We start from the raw sequence: 19,443 nt of genomic DNA, 5'->3' as shown, positions 1-19,443 counted from the left end.
CGTTTTCCATTCTTACATCACACAGAAGAAAGGTGACACGTTTTTTCATGATGGAACTAAAAGACAGAGCTGCGGGGCATGCAAACACAGCAACGGCACTGGCTGTTTGGTAAATAGGATACAGTAAATGAAATTAATCGCTTCATAAAATTTTGGAATGATCCGATTGGCGTCCTCTTAATGATTTTGTTGTCTGCTTTACCCTCATCCTCTTCCTCAACGCTTTGAAGCGGCTTCCCTCCGGGCTCCTCTCTTAAATAAAAGCCGGCTGTCCCGGTTCTTCGTCCTTATTGGTCAGGTGGGGGCGTTACCTCACGTGACGCGGCGTCTTAAGCGTTACTTCCACGCGCGTCTTGGCGTGCTATTTGCTCGTGAGTCTTTCCAGTGTGAGTGAAAAGTGGCGCACTGGCCGGTACGCGCACTCTGCGCCCCCAACCCTCGTCATCATCCGAGGAGGCAATCTATCTCAAGCACACACGCGCTCCCTCGTCCAGCCCGCACGCTGGCACGCCGGAGACGGAGCGCAGTCTTGTCGCCGCAGTCAATCACCGTCACCGACCTGCACGGATCCCGCGCGGCTCTCTCTTCTTTCTGGAGACAAGTGAGTACAAACTCGGCCGTGCGTGTGTGGTTTCTATTCGGCGTGGCCGACTTCAACTTCCCCGTTTTCATTTTGGAAAACGTCCCAAACTGGTTCTCCTGGCACGTTGCGTGTGCGTCAGCGACTCAAAGTGTCAAGGCTGAAGTTTGCGGCACGCTTGAAGTGAATCCATGCGCTCTTGTCAAGTTTTTAGCAGCAAATTCAGGAAGTGAGATTTTTGTGCTCAGAGGCATAAAAACAAAGTTGATTTGTTGAGAATTGTCAAGCTGCTTTCACTGGCTTAACTTGGGAAATTATTCACATTATTATAGAACCTTGTGTCACCCTTGATTTTTTTTTTTTTTTTTTGGAAAATGACCCTCATTTAACATCTTCACTTGACTAAAATGTGGATAATTTTTTTATTGTATAAATACGAACACAAGAGATTTTGGGCTGAAATGGGATAATATATATTTTTACGTCTGTAGAATAAGCCATGAGAAAGAGATGTGACAGTCTTTTGCTGTGCGTGTGTCTGTGTGTGTGTGAGTGATCCTGCCAAGCCCATACTAAGCGTACATGAGTCGGTCAGTGGAACACACACGTCCATAAAAACACTTTTGACTTCAAGGCAAACTGCTTGGAAAGTTTGTCACTTGTGCTGGATGGCAGAACAGTGTTTGCTTTGTCACCAACCGCTGGCAAAGCCATCGATTTGTATGCACGATTGAGCTGGTTGGCGCTTGAGTCCTTCTCGGATGTGTCCTTACTCACATTACCGTTATTTTCATGCATCTTTTCACAATTGATTTTTATGGACTTTGAAAACATTTTGACTCAAATTAGGTAAAATTGTCTACACACATTTAATGCATTTAAAAAAGAAGCTAAATGACTTTTTAATTGTGTGTTTGTGTAGTTGCAGCGCCCCTGATAGGACCCCTCGGTCATGTCTAGCTGCCCTGCGTGATGCCGGATCATGACAGCGCCGTGCTCCTAACCAAACAGACCAAACGTAGACGTGTGGACATCGGGGTGAAAAGGACCGTGGGTAGCATCACCGGGATCCTGCTTGACAGCATGAACCCGTCGCACAGTCCTGACCGGGACGGGGATTGCTCGCTGGTCGGTCGTGCCAAGGGGGGCAGCAACAGCGATGGGGAGAAATCCAACGTTCTTAGGAAGTTACTAAAAAGGGCCAACTCGTACGAGGACGCTATGATGCCTTTCCCGGGGGCGACTATCATCTCGCAGCTTCTAAAGAGCAACATGGGGAAGAACGGCGGGAGTGACTCCGGCTTTCAGGTTCTTATTTGTGATGTCATTGTTTTTTGTTCAGTAAATAAACACGCATCCATCATTTATTTCTCATCATTATGTTTTTCAGGGCAGTGGAGCTCTGTCCAGCGGTGGCTCAGAGATCCAGGCTGAGGACGGCTGCAGCAACTCGTCCTCCCAGGACCGGGACAGCCCGTCTAACTGTCTCTCGCCAGGACCTCCTCCACCCTCTTTCGGACGGCCGCTACCTACTTCCAACCTCAGCTCGCATGCTTCAGCTCAGCCGCTCTCCATCTCCTCGTTCGACTTGGACAGGTTGTCAGACGAGCACCTTCGGGCGAAGCGAGCGCGGGTGGAAAATATAATCCGTGGTATGAGTCACTCGCCGCTGGTCCAGCCCAGCACCGGCGACCACAGCAAAGAAAGCAACCTCGACAATGAGAGCTGCAGAAACGGTGGCAGTAACGAACACAGAGGCAACAGCCATGGCCACAGCCGAAGTGACTGCACCGCTTCCCTTCTCAGCTCTCCAGGTTCACGTGCCGGTGGGGTTAGCGCCGGCGAGGTGTACCGGGAGAACAAAAGGAAGCAGCGCCTGCCTCAACAGCAACAAAGCTTCCCCCAGCTGGTGTGTTCCAGGCAGGAGCAGCGACAGGAGGAGAGGCGGCAGCTGAAACTGCAGCTGGAAGACATGCAGGTAGGTCATCGAGCAATCATGAACATTCAACCTGAAGGCTTACAATACACCGTTGTAGACACTCCGTTCTTCCTTATTCAGAAACAACTGCGCCAACTCCAGGAGAAGTTCTACCAGATCTATGACTCTGAGACGGACGAAGAGGAGGAGAACCACGAGGGTGGTGAAGTGGACAGAGGTGGCGAGAGGGATGAGGATGGTAACTTGTCTGAGGACAGTATCCGCTCTGATGGCCTAGAAGAGAGGCACAGAGACAGAGGGCGCCGCCGCCATGATGACCTGTCAGAGCTGGACCCGGGCCTGTTCCTGGACAGGGCCAGAGCCCTGCTGAGACAACAGGCCTTGATGGATGGAGAGATGGAGGATGATGTGGAGGGGAGGCCGGGGGAGGAGGATGAGGAGAGGAATGGGGGGAGGATATTGAAGAGGCGAGGGGGGAGACAGTTAGCGGAGACACTGAAGCAAGAGCTCAACTGTGCCGTCTCGCAGGTCGTTGACACTGTGGTCAAGGGTTTCTCATCACCCAAGCAGGCCATCAGCCACCATCACGGCTGCCACAGTAGCACCCCGGCCGCCCCTTCCTCTTCTTCCAACTCATCCTCTTCAGGTCCTCCGCTCTTTGGCCCTCTACCCCCCCTGACCCCGGATTCCCGTTTTGGCGGTGGCACCCTGGCCCTAAGTCTTAACGGAGATGGCAGCCCCACCTCCAACTACCACTCCTCCAATCAGAGGCTTCACTGCTTCGGAGACATCATCGCTCCAAGCCCGCTGGATTCATTCAACGGTATGAGCGGCAGATTAAGCGGCGTGCCAACACCCAACGATCAAACGGAGGCGTTGCCGCTGGTGGTGCGCAAGAGTGGTGGCAGCAGCGGCTGCGAAGAAAATGGCAATCCATCTCTACCTCCTCCTCCACCTCACCACCCCTCTCTCCACCCTTCCCCCCTCACAGCCACGCTTGGCTTCAGCCCTCCGTCTTTTCGCCATCCCTTTCCTCTCCCGCTCATGGGCTACCCCTTTCATAGCCCTCTAGGGTCGCACGGGGGAGTCGGGTACGCCGCGGGGCCCAAGGACCACCACCACATTCGCTCCTCGCCAGATTCCATGGACATGACCCGAGAAACTCTAAGCCTGAGAACCAAAATGGCTACCCTCGGAGGAGGGCACCTTGGTCACCACCATCACAGGCAGAGTTCCCCGAGCCAACATGGGCCTGAAAGTTTGTCACTGGCTCTCATCAAGTCCGAGTGTGGTGACCTGGTAGACATGGCCGACACCTCACCTTACTCCAGCAGCACCGTATCCTTCGCTCCTGACTGCTTCTGCATGTGTGTGTCAGGCTGTGTGTGTTTGGGTAGCAGCTGCTAGCACTGCTGGCACAAAGTCTTTAATATCAATTAGTCCTCATTAATTGGTTCCCTCTTGTTTCCGTACTGAGAGGGAGAGATGAAACGAGGCGCGCCAGGTCTTGCAAGAGGGGGGAAGATTAAACAGGTCAGGCGCTGCTCTCTCAAGTTCTTTTAAGTCCGGGGGTATTTCACTCTCACTCGTGCACTCGGCGGTCACACAGACTCTCAAATGCTCAAAGCAAATCATATTTCACGTCTTCATGCATGCAAGCGCGAGGGTGGGAGGGTCGCAACACCTTGTACGCAGCAGCTCAAAGCTAATCATGTTTCAAACGAAGGAAAAGATGCTTGGCTTTATTGATGTCAGTTTTCGAAGGACGCTTAGCGAGCAGTCTTCCTTCTCAAGTCCCGCCTACCTACTTTCATTTGTTGGCCTTTGCACTCAGTTGCTCGGCAGCTGAATGCACACTGGCCCCTTACATGTGCACGGTCGCCCTTTGCGGGAGCGTGCGTGTGGACAGGTGTTTGCAGGTAGCTGTTTATCTTTTCATTCCTAACCTTTCATATGGAGAAGGCTTCCCACGTACACGCTCACCCGCACACGCATGCACACAGGCACGAGCTCACACGGTTTGAAGAACAAAGTGAGGGTAAAAATAAGACTTTGAACCTGACAAACAGGAATTCCTTGCAGTCGCAATGATTTGATCTCAGTGTTACTTCAAAGCAAAGATGTTGCTTTAATTAAAAAAAAGCAATATTAGACAAGCCTATTGATCCTGCTGTTTTGTTTCATCCCAAAATGCTTTTTCATTTCACTAGAAAAGAAAAAAAAAACATCTTTGAAACGACACATCAGTGTTTTTAAAAATGCCACTGACCCGAAATGGGCATGCATAAAGCAAGACCTCCAATAGCGGGGGTGTCCAAACCTTTTCCACACTACAGAAAAACAGAAGAATGCCATGACCACTTCATTATTCGTATTTTTTCACCTTTATTTATTAAGAATCCTAAAACCCATCCACTGCAGGACTAGCGTATATTTGTGCACTAAGCAGAAGAGAACAGCATGAAACAAAAAAAAAGATTAATGTTATCACTCAAATTACAATGAAATAATCTCATTAAAATGCCGTTAATTATTATTAAAAGACAAGACACAGTCCACTAATTGGTGACTGTCCTAGCAACAAAGGAGAAAGTACGGGTACAAACCAACACAAAGCAAAACCTTGACAAGGCTCATGAGCTCCAGCTTGAACTGATCAAGCAGTTTGCGTGACATGCTCACACAAATACGCACACAAACATGCATCAGCACACTCAGGCCGGTGTATCACTAATCTTTTGTGCGGAGCTGAGCAGATGTACTCCATTCATTTATGAATTTGCCCTCCCCCATTTACTTCGAAGTTAGCCTCCGCGCACAAACACATGAACACACACACCCGGCTGCAAGGTCAGATTACAGCTGATGCAAAACACAAACACATCCGCATCAACATCGATGAAAAAATGACAAAGACGACGAGGAAGAAGCAGCATCACCAGTTGCTTTGTTGATTCACCGTTTACACACACACACACACACACACACACACACATACTGTAATGCACAAACCCACACACCACTTCACCATGACACTTCATCTCACTATTAGTTGCGTTGTGTTTACATGCACGAGTTTCAGCAAACATCACGAGACAGAACACAATGTATTATCCTCCGCCCCCCCCCCCCCAAACCCTGAGTGTGACAGGTTGGCATGAATGTTAATCAGGTCATGGTGTCGCTTCTTGTTAACCGGCGAATGTGCCACTGAACCAATGACGGAACGGGACTCACCTCCGGTTTCACAAATTGTACCCTCGAAAAGCTGACCAAATTTAAGCAACGGCTTCTAAAGCGCGGTTGTGCAATAACAGCTCCTGTATGTGATGAGAGCTATCATTGGAAGGAAAGTGGCGGACTAAAGTGGCAAACGTTTCCCTTTTTTCGCCATAGTACACTTTCTTCTAGCTCCTCTTTGTAGTCATATTTGGCCCCTGGGGTTTCTGTGTGTGTGTGTGTGTGTATACGCTAATTGACCTTGCAGGGGGCTCCATTGATTGCCTCATCTTCACTGATAGATTACAGGGCCGTTAATGTGGTGGCGAAATGGCAGAGTGGTGGGGCACAGCTGTTGTTTCACACATGCATGTGCAAATACACACACACACACACACACACACGGACCATCTCACAGCAAACAAAATTTGGACAATTATTTTACTGGTTTCGACACAACAGAGCAGATAAAATAGCCAGAAACAAATACGGTATGTGATCTTCGTACCTCCAAAAACTTAGACAAAGTTCTTTTGTAGAACATTTGAATTGAATTCCACGGTTGACATTGTTTAAATATTGTTGACATTGTTTAAAAAAAAATACATTTAATGATGATAGGTGTTCCCTGGTCTATGGTGTTCTGTGGTATGACCTTTCGTGGTTAGGGATGCACTCCCATAAATTAATGAAAAACCTAATGCAGTGTGTGCTTCTTTATGTCTCCCGAGCGGCAGTGCGCCAAAGAAAAGGAAAGCCAGGAAGGAAATGAAAATCAACATAATTAAAATATACAGAGAGATAAGAAACATTTACCTATTTTGGTCACTCTATGGTCCTAAGTGCTTGACTGTTGCTACCATCATTCAGGATAAAGCTATGCTAATGGATGCTAGAAGGGTCATGGATTCCATGCACTGTTACACGGACATCTGGGAGAACAGGAGGCCATCTAAGATGTATTTAATCTTTTTGTGACTACATCCTTCATGTGTTCTGTGTACAATGGGAGTGACTCAGGAGTTAATTGTGGTATACTTTCCACCTGTAATTGAGCTCTCCTTTTTTTCAGTGAACCTACTGACAAGCAAATCATGGCGCCAAAATTTACAATAATGATATGGTCTTGTGAACTATTTGCCTACCCAGTGAACCATTCCCTATTGGTACCTTAACGGTTTCCTTCCAGATCCAAGAGGGTTTGTCTCCCAACCACCTGAAGAAAGCCAAGTTGATGTTCTTCTACACTCGCTATCCATCCTCCAACATGCTCAAGATGTTCTTCTCCGACGTCAAGGTGAGCGCTCGAGTCTTTCCGGGCATGTAAGCGTGTCTTCTGAAAAAACAATTAGAATAGAAAGGATGCAGGATTAGATAAAGAGTATCTCAGGTGTGTGGGTAGATGATGCTGAATAATCCCATCATGCATGTTCTTGCTTGTGTGTGTTTGTGTTTGGACTGTGTGTGCATGTGCGTGAACGGATGTGTGTCGCAGATGGGTGCACCAGTCTGTCACATCTTTGGAGCATAATTAGAGTTTCTGGCCTTAATCAGCTTGCAGTGGGCAGTGGTGGGTGTGTGATCGCCATGCTGACCCCACTTCGACTCAAAACACACACAGAGCACACACACACTGGTGTGAAGTGAGAAGTGGCTCATAGTTTAAACTGCAGATCAATCTGAACGTGCCCATCACACAATAAAAACAACTTGTTTATTAACTGGGGGATGGGCGTCCTGAGAAAATGACAGGGACTGTGGGGGAGTGGTGGGGGGGACTAAGGGGGGCATGACAACAAGTGACAACAGCTTTAAAACAAAGGTGCTGATTGTTTTGGGTTTACAGGCTACAATGTGATTTGTTGCAAAAGGAGCATACGGTTGGATCCGGGACGCCGCATTCAAATGAGTGCGCACACACACACGCGCATACGCACATGCACACCAGCTGCCCCGTAGCTCCTATCTGCCGTTACCACTTCCTCGATGCAGCGCCACATCCTCAGTGGCTGCCATGGTAACAAGGGTCGCCAGGACCGTGGGTTGCTAGGCAAACACAAGGTTGCTAAGCTCACCTGCTGCTCATGTGTGTGCAACTGAGATCGACAGACCATTAACTATAAACACACACGTGAAACACAAAACCACTGACAACTGATCAAATATACTCATCAACATTAGCTACAAACTCTTCACGATGATACACTGGCACCTGGGTGTCAAAAAAACCTGAGCAACTTTGCTCATAAATAATAATGTGAATACAAGTAATCCATTCCAGGCACCCCGGCACAAAACTGTACGATAACCAAGACAGTGGACTAAATGTTGTTGTAAAACGAATCATCCAAAAGCAGAAATCATTCAGAGCAAGATGTTTTATCAATACCTGTGTGGGTGTGTTAAGCAGGGGTAATGCTTCTTACCGTATCCTCATAGATGTGTCATTTGTTTTAGACAACGGCGTCACATGCTGACGGGGATCATTTCCCCTAATCAGCTTACTTTCAATCATGGCTGATTATATACTATATGTTCAGACGACTTTAGCTTTTCATTTAAAAATGAACACATTCCCACTAATGAGTTAACGTGTACTGTCGATATTGTAACGTAATCGCTTCATGCCGTGGCTTCAGAAAGCGGGGCTAGACAGATGGACACTGTCACCGCATCCGTTGCCAAGGGCTACATAAAATTATATATTTTAAGAAGAGTGTCCACTCCTCCATTTATTATGTAAATGATGACGTATTGTCGAATTTGTATTTAATTGACAGTTAATCCTTGTTAATCTGTCATATTTATCCATGGCGGGGTATTATTCCGTTTAATATAAAAACGAACCACAGCTAATCCTATTTGTGATGAGCCAGGCTGTCCTTTTACTGGAGTGTGTGTGTGTGTGTGTGTGTGTGTGTGCGTGTGTGTGGTCTCATTGTCCCATTGCATTCATTGCCCTCATTATTATCATATTTTCAAAATCCGGGTCAGTGTCTCGCTCTCTCTTTCGTTCTCGGGATGAGCCCTCTCCCCGCCTTGGTTGCCGTCCCTCCCGTGGAACAATACGTAGCATGTGTGTGGAGGATCCGGAAGATTCACTGTAAGGGAATTAGGGCCCTGAATGGCTCGCTAATTGGACTTGAATGGACTCATCTCTGGGAAAGCAGTTCTTAAAGATGAGCCTCTTGTGTGGAATGGTGGCGGAGCTTGTTGTGGGAAGTGGGTTGGAGCTGATGACTCTTTAAGTAACACATGTACACACTGACACACACACGCACGGACAGGATGCTAATAGCACTCGTCTTCTGGCCAGACACTCACATGCGAGCGTGACGATCGCCGTCATGTCTTGAGAGAGTCAGTGAGAGCAATTAAGGCCTCGTTAAGACCAGAGGGGGTGTGGATTAATTTGACGCTCCTTCCTCTCGTCTCTTCCTGCCAAAGGAGGATTTCTACAGACGAGCGTGCATCCTCGCTGTAACATTACTCTGGACTTCTTTCTTTGAGTGCCTGTCTGACATCGTCTCATTGGGAATCAATTAGCGGCCCGCCTGCCTCTTAGCGTGATAAATGGAGTTACACGGCCAATTTGGAGGAATCAAGATGTGAACCAGCAGCAGCTCCAGCACCATGGCACACCAGTCATTATCCAGCATTTAAACACTTGAGTTGACAAGTTAATCAAACGCGCAGAGAACGCTAAGACCCCCAGGGCTGCAGCAACAATAACAACACTGCTTCACTCTGTCAAAAATATAGAAATACACCATCGCCGTATCGTGGTTCAACACTCTTATGTCATATTGAGTAATATGGTGATTATATTTAATGTCTCGAGGGATCTACTAATGTTAAAAACTGTACTTAGAAGGTCAGAAACAGGTTTCTATGCTTCATCTACAAAAATAATCTATTTATAGATAAGGAATCCTACTTTTGTGGAAATTCACTTATCACGGTTGGGTCTGTATCCAATTAAACTGTGATAAACGAGGGATTACTGTGTAAAGGTTTTGTGCAACGCTGCACAAACACACTAATGTTGTCGCCTGCCTCTGCACAAAATCTCCAGAGACTCCTTCACTGTCCCACCGTTCATGCTGATGATGCAAATTCAAACTGTCCTCCCGAAAATGTGCCAAGCTGCGCTGAACGCCGTTCTTAAAAGGATGTTTGGCCTTCTGACACAGCCTGAGGGGGCAGGATGAGGGAAGGATCGAAGGTGCGGCGCATCAACTGACATGACGCTGCCCCTTTTCCCTGTTTTACTCGTAAACGCAAAGTGGCAGACCTCACGCTCAGCAGTTTGCCGTTGTCCCACATGCCGGGCGCTGATAAGATAGTGGGGATGGGGGCAGGTGTGTATCGAAGCTAGCGTGTGGTTGTGATATTGGATGACTTCAGGCAGATGCGCTGTGGCTAACTGTGGAACTGCAGAAACAATGTACATTGGATGGAATACATCATATAATAAACATAATGCAACATAGAGTTTGATAGTCAACGTGTACGTCTACTCAGCCACAAAGATGATGATCCCACCTGGGTTTAACGCAGCAAAATGTGGCCTGGCCTGTGACCTGGTTTCCGGACTCTAAGTTGCACTCTTTTCATACTAAGGCTACTCCTGCAACTGTAATCTATTTTCTAAATGTGAATTCATATTGACTGGGCCCTCAAGGGCCTACTGGTGAGCATATTGGCCTCACAGTCAGGAGATCAGGAAAATCTGACTGTGTTGGACCAAGGAGGGAACATAAATGTCGACATGTGGGAGGGCGCTCCCATAAAAAAAAAACACTCTACTGGCTTCCCGTCTTTGTAATATTAAAACATAAAATAAAAAAATACTCTAGAAGTGGCTACACTTACTAAATCATCAGCAGATAAGATGATTATTTACGCTCACTGTGCACCTTTCACTTCCGCCATCATTTGCTACAACACCCCCTACGCTACCAACCACCTCCCCCATGCCCCTCACAATTCCCCAGACCCCCACCCCTTACGAAACCCCTTAATCCAGGCCTGCGCGATGATGTCTTCTAACAATACAGAGCTTAATCTCTGTGTCAAAGCTGTTTTTCTGCCTCACCGCACACACACAAACACACACTTTCACTGGGCTAGCGTTGGGGTTTTCTTTCATACGTAGGAAAACACACAAACAAACAATTTACTTTTGCACAATACGCTCACCTATTAGCAGATGCCGGCATGTTGCCGCATCCTGTCCCTCTGAGAATGGCTTGACTTGACCTTTCCAACCTCTCATTCCCACTTTCGCAGTTTAACCGCTGCATCACCTCCCAGCTGATCAAGTGGTTCAGCAACTTCCGAGAGTTCTACTATATCCAGATGGAGAAGTTTGCCCGGCAGGCCATCAACGAGGGCGTGACCGCTGCCGAGGAGCTGACGGTGGGCCGCGATGCAGAACTTTTCCGGGCGCTCAACATGCACTACAACAAAGCCAATGACTTTGAGGTAGGCAAGACCTCCGAGACACACAGCTCTCAGGGTTTCTGACAAAAAAGTTTGCTAAAGCGGCACCTCGGTTTGTGTTATTAATTATAGAAAGGACGGAAGTTGAAATACAAATATGACAGAAAATAAAGACTACACTTACCATGCATAAGTTAAAAAAAACGGCTTCTACAAAACAACCCATCTTTTTCTCTCTTCTTTTTGTTGCATTTCATTAGTTTTGGTGTGTACTCATACAATTTCAACACCTTTGGCACGCCTGCAGTTTGTACAATAACCGTGGCAGTGTTCGAGGACAGAGGCAAAATCTTTTTTTTTTAATCTTTCTGGAAAAAATTAATATGCATTAGAAGAAACATTTTCACCGGTTTTGCAATGTACCCGTAAAATGTCTTCATGGTTGGAAGGTCTGCAGTTTGTAACATGCAACATTATACACAAACTAAGACTGTGTATCAGAACCGAGGCAACATTTTCATAAAAAAACGACTGTATAGCCAAAAAAAAAAAACTCCCTAAAGAAAAAGAGAGCTACAACTAGATTTTTAAGTGTTTTAATTCAACATGTTTGATGTCGAGGTTGCGGTTTCCTCCAAACAAGAAAGTCACGATTTCAAATGATACCCAATTGAAGGTGCTAAAATCTATCTATCTGGCGTCAAAGGTAGTTGTTGGGTTGGTTTTTGGTTGGCACACAATTGGTTTCAGCAAACGCCCTCCACCGTCAGCTGTTCACGACGCAACAGTCACCTCACCATTCTGCTGAGGTGCGGACGTTGCAATGTTTGTGTGTGTGTGTTTGTGTGTGTGTTCAACGAGGCGAAAGAGGACGCCGCTCAAGGCATAGGTGTCCTTGTCAAAGCGATTTGCAGAAGTCACATTCTCCCCCTCACTTCTCGTCTCCCAATATTGGTCTAAGGGGACCGGAGGGCCTGTAAACTCTGACACAACATCAGCAGCATTTAGATGTCCATTAGCACACATGCACCATTTTTGCTTAGGGGGGGTTCATTATTTCTCTACACTGGAGCATCTAAGAGCACTTTTGGGGCGGAGATGTTTACAAACGGCAAATGTTCTATAAGAACTCAGAAAAAGACGCTGATGAGGACATTTGTGTCCCAATTCCTTCCCGTCATTTTCCACCTTTCCCGTCTGCGTTTACCTTCACCTGCCTCCTTTCTTTGTCCGCCCTGAGGGGACATTGCTTTCTTTCCAGGGACTCTTTCTCTTTGTCAAGCTCGGAGGCGTGAAACCGGAACCGCAGCCGATTCAGCAAGTCTCCGTCGTGCAGAGGAGTCTTCTCCTTTTAGCCAAATTTAGCATCACGCTTCCACCTTGATTTGTCCCTCGTCAGGGCCCCCCCACCCCCACACCCCACTTCCCTCACCCCCCTTGTCCTTCTGACTCTGTCCTCCTCATCCTCTCTGTTATCAACCTCGTCCATCTTTACCGCTTGCTCGTCCTCCTGGTCTCCCTGCTCACCTGTCCACTTTCTGCTTTCTTCTCCTGGTATTTTTTGTCAGCAACTTCAGTGTCATTAGTGTGATTAGTGTCATTAGTCCATGAGCACAGCCAGCATTTCAAATAGATACTTGCCGAGGACGGATAGTTTATTCTGTTGAGTGTTGGCGCAATTATTGCATCTCCATTAATTACCTTTTCTCCAGCCATGTTCCTTTTTTAAACTCTTGAACGCCTCACTATCCTTCTGCATGCCCCCCCCTCTCTAGAAATATTTTGTCCTAATTACATCTCGGCCCGCTGGCTAATGAGGGAGGCATGAGGATGGGAGGTGGGAGAAAGGGAAAGGAAATGGGGAATAGTCTCATCTTCAAAAAACAAAAAGACACAGAGGGATTTTCTTTGCCAGGACACTCGGGGGAAGGTGTCAGCTTCTAGTTGCTGCCAAGAGGGAGAGAAATATTTCCTGTTTTTTTTTACTTTCTTTTGGGAACAGACTGAGTTGCCTTTAAGTCTGCCAGCAGCACTGGGCATGACATCCTTAACTTGCCGAGCCTTTTGTGAATTTAAAATGTCCATTATTTGCACAACGAGCAAATGTATTCACCTCAAGAGGTGGTTTTTCACAAAGTAAACTTCTACCTTTACATCATTGGAGTGGAATATTTCTACAAACTAAAGTGCAGTGGAACCTCGAATTCTGACCCTGAGCCGTTCTAAATGCAGAAATGCATGAAAACTCAATCAATGGTCCCATAAGAAATTAGAGATATCTGATTTTTCTCTTTTTTAAATAGACACATTTTATGAAGAATAATTACAGTTTTACACGCAGAAAACCCCAAATGAACACGTATGGCTTTAAGCAGTCCTTTTGTAAGAAATGCTACCTTCTGTCTTGAATTCAGTAAGTGCTTCTCACCTTCTTTGTCAAAGTTCTGGCACTTGCAGAATGGCTGCTTTTTTGCAGCTGTCCTAAATAAAGAAACACTTAGAAATATGCAGCGCACTTGAATGAGGTGTAGTACTTGAGAGGAAGAAGGAAGGGGACAAATAGACATTTGTTATTGCTCTTTCTGCATTCTATGAACAAATAAGCCACACAGGCACATACTCCATCCATTACCTCCTGATGTCGGGAAACTCAGACTTCCCTCAGCTCCTCCTGGTGGAGCCTCAGGCGTTCCCAGGCCAGTTGAGAGACATAGTCTCTCCAAAGTGTCCTGGGTCTTTCTCAAGGCCTCCCCAAGATGGGCATCCTGACCAACCCTCCGAGCCTGGCTCCTCTCAGTGTGGAGGAGCAGCGCTTCAAGACCTCATTGGTCTTGAAGAAATGTTCCGTATCTGGACCTGTTTGAATTTTAGCCCAAGTATAAAAGACGCACTCTTCCTCACCAACATGTGGATGCTTGTTGGTGAACTCCACTAGCTTGTCAGGCCATACGATTGCCACAAATATGTCTTGGTTATCATTTCCTTCAAAAACTGGGGCGTTTCAAAAACATTTTTTCCACCTCCTGTTTTTGCTGAAGGACACAAACAGAAACAGGGTGGGCGTGGCTGCTGACAAAATCTGCCCTTTGACTTTGAATGAGACACGCACACACAAACCTAGGGGGGGCGCACTGCGGCTCACATTTCAGGACTATTTGGTTTCATAAGCAATGCACTGCATGAAAGCTCAACTTCTCAGGTCTTTGGCTGTTACTTTATGGCCTTTTGTTATCTTTCCTCTTGTCCAATTCATCCATTCACTTGCTTCCTCTTCGTTCCCGTTCAAAGAGGGCCTGCTGCAATCCCAGCGGCCCGTTTGGATGTTCTCTACCAATGGTGTCTGCCCTAAAGGAATACTATTGCTCAGTGCAAACAAGCTGCCTGGTTTGTTATTTACTTCATGAGTTAATAACGACAACCATTGTTGTGCAATCTGCACAATTATTCATGGATGCAAATGAGGTGCTAATGAAGCAAAGTTTCATGGAGAATGAGCCTCAGTGCCAGTGACGGCGGACAGAGAGCAGACCGCACTGCAGACAAAGCCACCTGCCAGTTTCTGTCACTGTAAATATAGCTATGTGCTTAGAGAATGCATGTGCGTGCATGTGAGAGAGTCTTCCAGTTGGGACGAGGAAGGAGAAGGCATCGTCTTTGTCACTGAGCCGTGAGGGGCCTTCCTGTGTGTGTGTGTGTGTGTGTGTGTGTGTCATGCGCACAGTGATTCCCCTCCGCAGCTGCCTCCTCAGCTCTGACAATAGGCCTGCTAACAAAGACGTGGCCTTGAGCCGCTGTCATGTGATACGAGTGGTCTGCAGCCTCTCGGTCAGATGACCCGGGCTATTGTCCCTTACAGTGACACACACTCGGCCAATCTCAGAATGCAGCCCCCTTCCTCTTAGAGCAAAGACAAACTTTGGCACCGTGGTTGTGGTGACTAGGATCAGGGAGAAATGTCAGCAATCAGTATTTTCTTAACCATTAAAATAATGCAAAACAAACCCTAAATCATGAAAATTATTATGGGGAGGGGGGGGGGGTTAAGACGCAAGGATGTGTCCCGTGACATTACCTAGTCGTGCATTTTTCTCATCATGTGAAAGTTTCTTAATGACTTAATTGCGAACTATTCAAGGTAGACTGAAGGATATTGTTGCACATTTTAGATGACTGCGAACCGAACGGGCGGCAGAACAAGCTTGTTGAGTAAAACATGGCAGCTTTCCCACACACTTGTGCACAAAGTGGTGTGACGTTTACGAGCCTTTTATCAGCCAGTGAGCTGCACGTCATGCACACGTGGCTTGTTGCTTTGCCAAAAATAAAAAATAAACTAAATTGGCACCTCCAAATTGTCCATAGGTATGAATGTGACTAGCAATGGTTGTTTGTCTATATGTGCCCTGTGATTGGCTGGCGACCAGTCCATGGTGTACCCGCCTCTCCCCCGAAGACAGCTGGGATAGGCTCCAGCATCCCCGCGACCCTTGTGAGGATAAGCAGTAGAATATGGATGGATGGTTGTACAACTTATACACTCCCCCAATTACTGTCAATTAATTCTCAGTAATGGAGAAGGGCTACGATTAAAAAACCTCCACATTGTCTGCTCATGCTAAATTGTGCAAATGTGATGTAACTTGTGAAGCATGTCTTAAGCAAATACGAATACGGACATGTCACCAAGTTCACCTTCCTCTGATTAACAGGAGGCTAGTAGGGGGACAGAGCGTGTGTGTGTGTGCGCGCGAATCGCTGGCTTCAAGCCTGAGTGACGAAAGCCAGGCCAGATATCATGGACGGTGAAGAAGAGGAAAAAGGAAGCAGATGTGTGGCTGTTGGCAGGAATGGCGGCACAAACACACGGTGATAGTATAATAATGACATGTAGCAAAGTGGCCCTCAAGGTCAGGAGCCGTTCAGTAAAGCGCATCGCTCGTTTGATACAGTTTTCCATCAGCGAGAGATGATGACGACAACAAACGGCGGCATTGTTTGGTGATGATGAAGGTGGAGCATGGGAGCATGAAGCGCCGCAAATACAAATAGATGTCGGCTGACAATCGCAACACGGGGAAACCTGTCGTTAACTATACTACCAATGATGCTTTGCTGGCGTAGGAGCTACAGGATGCAGCCTGAGTCCAGTTCGGCACTATCTTGTGGTTTTATTTTGGTCCTAGCTCAAGTGTAGTTACTGTCTAAGCAATCATTTCATTTGTGTGCATGTGTTTGTCCGTGTGTGTGTGTGTGTGTGTGTGGCAAGACAGTGACAGAGGGTCTCATTGAAACAACTGGGGCCTCCAGGGGCCTGCTAAAAAGAGAGAGAGTCTGGATTTAGTGTATGAGGGTCTGGGGAATCATTTAGTGTAGGTGTGTGTGTGTGTGTGTGTGTGTGTGTACAATATATATCCGTTCCGGTGGCGTCTAACCTTGCCACGTGTGACAGGGTTGCACAGTTTGCTGGAGTGTGTAGGCGCATGCACCTTGTCTGAAGGAGTCAGCATGTGTGTGTGTGTGTGTGTGTGTGTTTGCAACCATGCAACATAAAAATATGGAGAACGGGGGGGCTGTCACGTTGTTTAGTGTCTTTGTATGTTCTTGCCCCCGGGTGAAGAGGTATTGTTAGTAAAAAATAAAAATGTGCCACATACAGTACACAGTGTGAGGGCAAGGTATCATGGGAAGGACTACCTGTGAACATTAGAAATGACCCAGGGACATAGGGGTCAACGATCTGGATTCATTTCTATTTCATCGAAGTTAACCAATAGATGAAAAATACGGGAACACTGGGAAAGAAGGTTACAATCAAAATTTCCCTGAGAAAAAGGGAGAACGCTGAGAAAAATATGTGAGTTTCCCAAAAGAAAACAAGAAGAAGCTGGACAAAGGAGGAGGACCCCAGGAAAGATGGACAAATTATGAACATTTTCCGGAGAAAGCGTGAGGGCCGATATGTCTTGTGGTCCCTTTGACTTTTCTTTAAAACCAAACGTTCTGTCAAACATGCACAAGGGTGTATAGCGAACATAAAGGTCAACAGGAAGTGTGTTCGGATCTGCAAAACAACATTTTCCGACAGATTACGCCATCAGGGCACCCTCAACAACACATTTTTTGATGTCTTCCAGGTGCCTGATCGATTTCTGGAGGTGGCTCAGGTGACTCTACGCGAGTTCTTCAACGCCATCGTGGCCGGCAAAGATGCCGACCCGTCGTGGAAAAAGGCAATCTACAAGGTCATCTGCAAACTCGACAGTGAAGTCCCTGACACCTTCAAGTCCCCAAACTGCCTCCAGGAACTCCTGCACGACTGACAAGGACGAGACAGGAATACCTGGCCTGCTCCCCCAGAACCAAACTCTTCTTAAAGTTTGTTCTGGACCAAGAAGTACAATATTAGTTTGGGGGTCCCCAAAAACAAATAAGAGTTGCACTTAAAGATGCTCCTCTTCCTTGGCCACCTTTTCCACGCATGTTCTTCATCCTTTTGCAGACAGTGGATGGAGCCGACTAGAAATAAAGAAGATAATATATAAAGATCTTTTTATTGTGGATGTTTTGAAGTGTCATGGACATTTATGAGGAGTTAAAAAAAACTGATGTTTCTGTATTTTTGCTTTCTATCCTCACATGCACGCTGACACACACTTCCTAGTTAGCAAAGCTACGTAGCATTCCCACAAGATCTCTGTTCATTTCAGTGTGGCAAGACTTGCTGTGTTCCATTCAGCCTACCCACCCCCCCCCCCCCCCCTTTGGGTTGCACTTGGGCACCCCCCACCCCCAGCGTCTACGGGCTTTATCTGATAATAGATGGAATATGTGCTTGCTTCTAAACTGTTTGTTTTCTTTGTGTTTGCACCTTCATTTATTTAATTGTCTTTACCCGCGTGAACATTAAAAAATAAGAGACATGACACAGGATTCTACAATCAAGAGGCCCGTGGGCATCGAGGTTTTTCTCCACTGTGTTGAAATAGATACTTATCGGAATCAAAGATGATTCATTCACCACAACAATCATTCCTGTTCCTGCTGGTCCCGGACTTCATCAGGGCATCCTCCAACTAGACTTTTAACACTCCCCTCATCCAGTGTCTTTTGGCAAATTTCAAATCACATCACAGTTTTTACTATTGGAATTGGAGAGGGCCAAAACACTGAGACGGTCGGGCCATCTGTGACGATTTGTAGCTTGTATAGATGTGATAACAACGTTGATCACTCTGATATTGGTTTATTTATTATAACAAATACATAAGTATTGGTCTTAATGTTATTCTGTTGGTAATGACTCTTCAAGCTTGCTAAAGATTTGACCGTCCAACACAGTGCAAGATGAAATAAATTATTCTTTGACAAAAAAACTGTCAAAAAGTGGAGTATGTTGTATTTTGTGGCGTGAACCGACAAGCCAAACGGTAACCAGGCAACGTGATGTCCACTTTAACTGCCTCTGGCTCTATTCTCCATCAGGACATGTGATCCCTCCTTGTTGTTGCTGATGAATGAAAAGAGAAGCGCTGTGTGATTATTGTCAGCACAAAAGCCTCAAAAAGCTGCTGACGCCTAGATTAGCCAGTACAAAGACGCAGGGGCGCGCATACACACAAACACACATGAGCAAACGCACGGCCTGTCTGCCCTTGATACCCATCCTCTCCAGCGCTGATGTCCATATTTTCCCTGCCGGTCCGCACACCTCCACGGTGCTCCTTCGTGAGAACATTTACTTCATCTCCTCTGATGACACCACAGCACACCATGCCCTGCCATAATATACGGCATCATAGGCTCAAGTGCCACCACCGCTCGTGCCTCCACCCACCGCACACTATAGAATTATATTCAAGTGCCATCCTCCACACCAGTAATTCAACAGGTGGAACCCCAAGGTGGGTTTTTTAGTTGGTTACTGGTCTTGGCCGAAGCAAAAGCACTGTCAGCTCAAAAATGTGAAAATAAGGAATGGGAGGAAGACAATCAAAAATTCAGTAACACTCTAACACTCCTAAAGGTGGCGACAAAGCCCTGTCTTGCTATATGAAACTCGCTGTCGTAGAAGAAGACACTGCCATTGAAATGTTGAGTGTCTTTTCATCCAATAGAAAATATTTGACTAAATTGAGTGAAAAATGTGTGTTGGCACTTCTCATTAATTCATTTACTACCAAAGATGTATTTGTTTTTTTTCAACCCGAAAAAAGAGGTGATGATGCAACTCAACAATAGAAGAGAGCACATTTGGTGCAGT

The 19,443-nt window shown here is 46.5% G+C and overlaps 1 protein-coding gene across 2 annotated transcripts; it reads left to right on the top strand.

Moving 5' to 3' along the window:
- The first annotated feature begins 215 nt into the window (after positions 1 to 215).
- Positions 216 to 18,713, top strand: LOC131104959 (prospero homeobox protein 1). Of its 2 annotated transcripts, none has more exons than XM_058052684.2 (7): positions 216 to 601; positions 1,503 to 1,888; positions 1,971 to 2,558; positions 2,640 to 3,857; positions 6,928 to 7,035; positions 11,031 to 11,225; positions 17,318 to 18,713. In XM_058052684.2, the coding sequence occupies exons 2-7, from the start codon at positions 1,553 to 1,555 to the stop codon at positions 17,501 to 17,503; spliced, it is 2,631 nt and encodes an 876-aa protein (XP_057908667.2). In that variant the 5' UTR covers positions 216 to 601; positions 1,503 to 1,552; the 3' UTR covers positions 17,504 to 18,713. The 2 variants fall into 2 exon arrangements, with proteins under 2 accessions (XP_057908667.2, XP_078652725.1); XM_078796599.1 differs by lacking the exon at positions 216 to 601 and adding an exon at positions 1,285 to 1,429.
- Positions 18,714 to 19,443: the final 730 nt, after the last annotated feature.

Source organism: Doryrhamphus excisus, linkage group LG15 (genome assembly GCF_037039965.1).
Source record: "Doryrhamphus excisus strain RoL-2023G ecotype Guam linkage group LG15, RoL_Dexc_Guam_v1.1, whole genome shotgun sequence".
NCBI classification, from domain to species: Eukaryota; Metazoa; Chordata; class Actinopteri; order Syngnathiformes; family Syngnathidae; genus Doryrhamphus; species Doryrhamphus excisus.
This window is presented reverse-complemented; position numbering and strand designations above follow the sequence as displayed.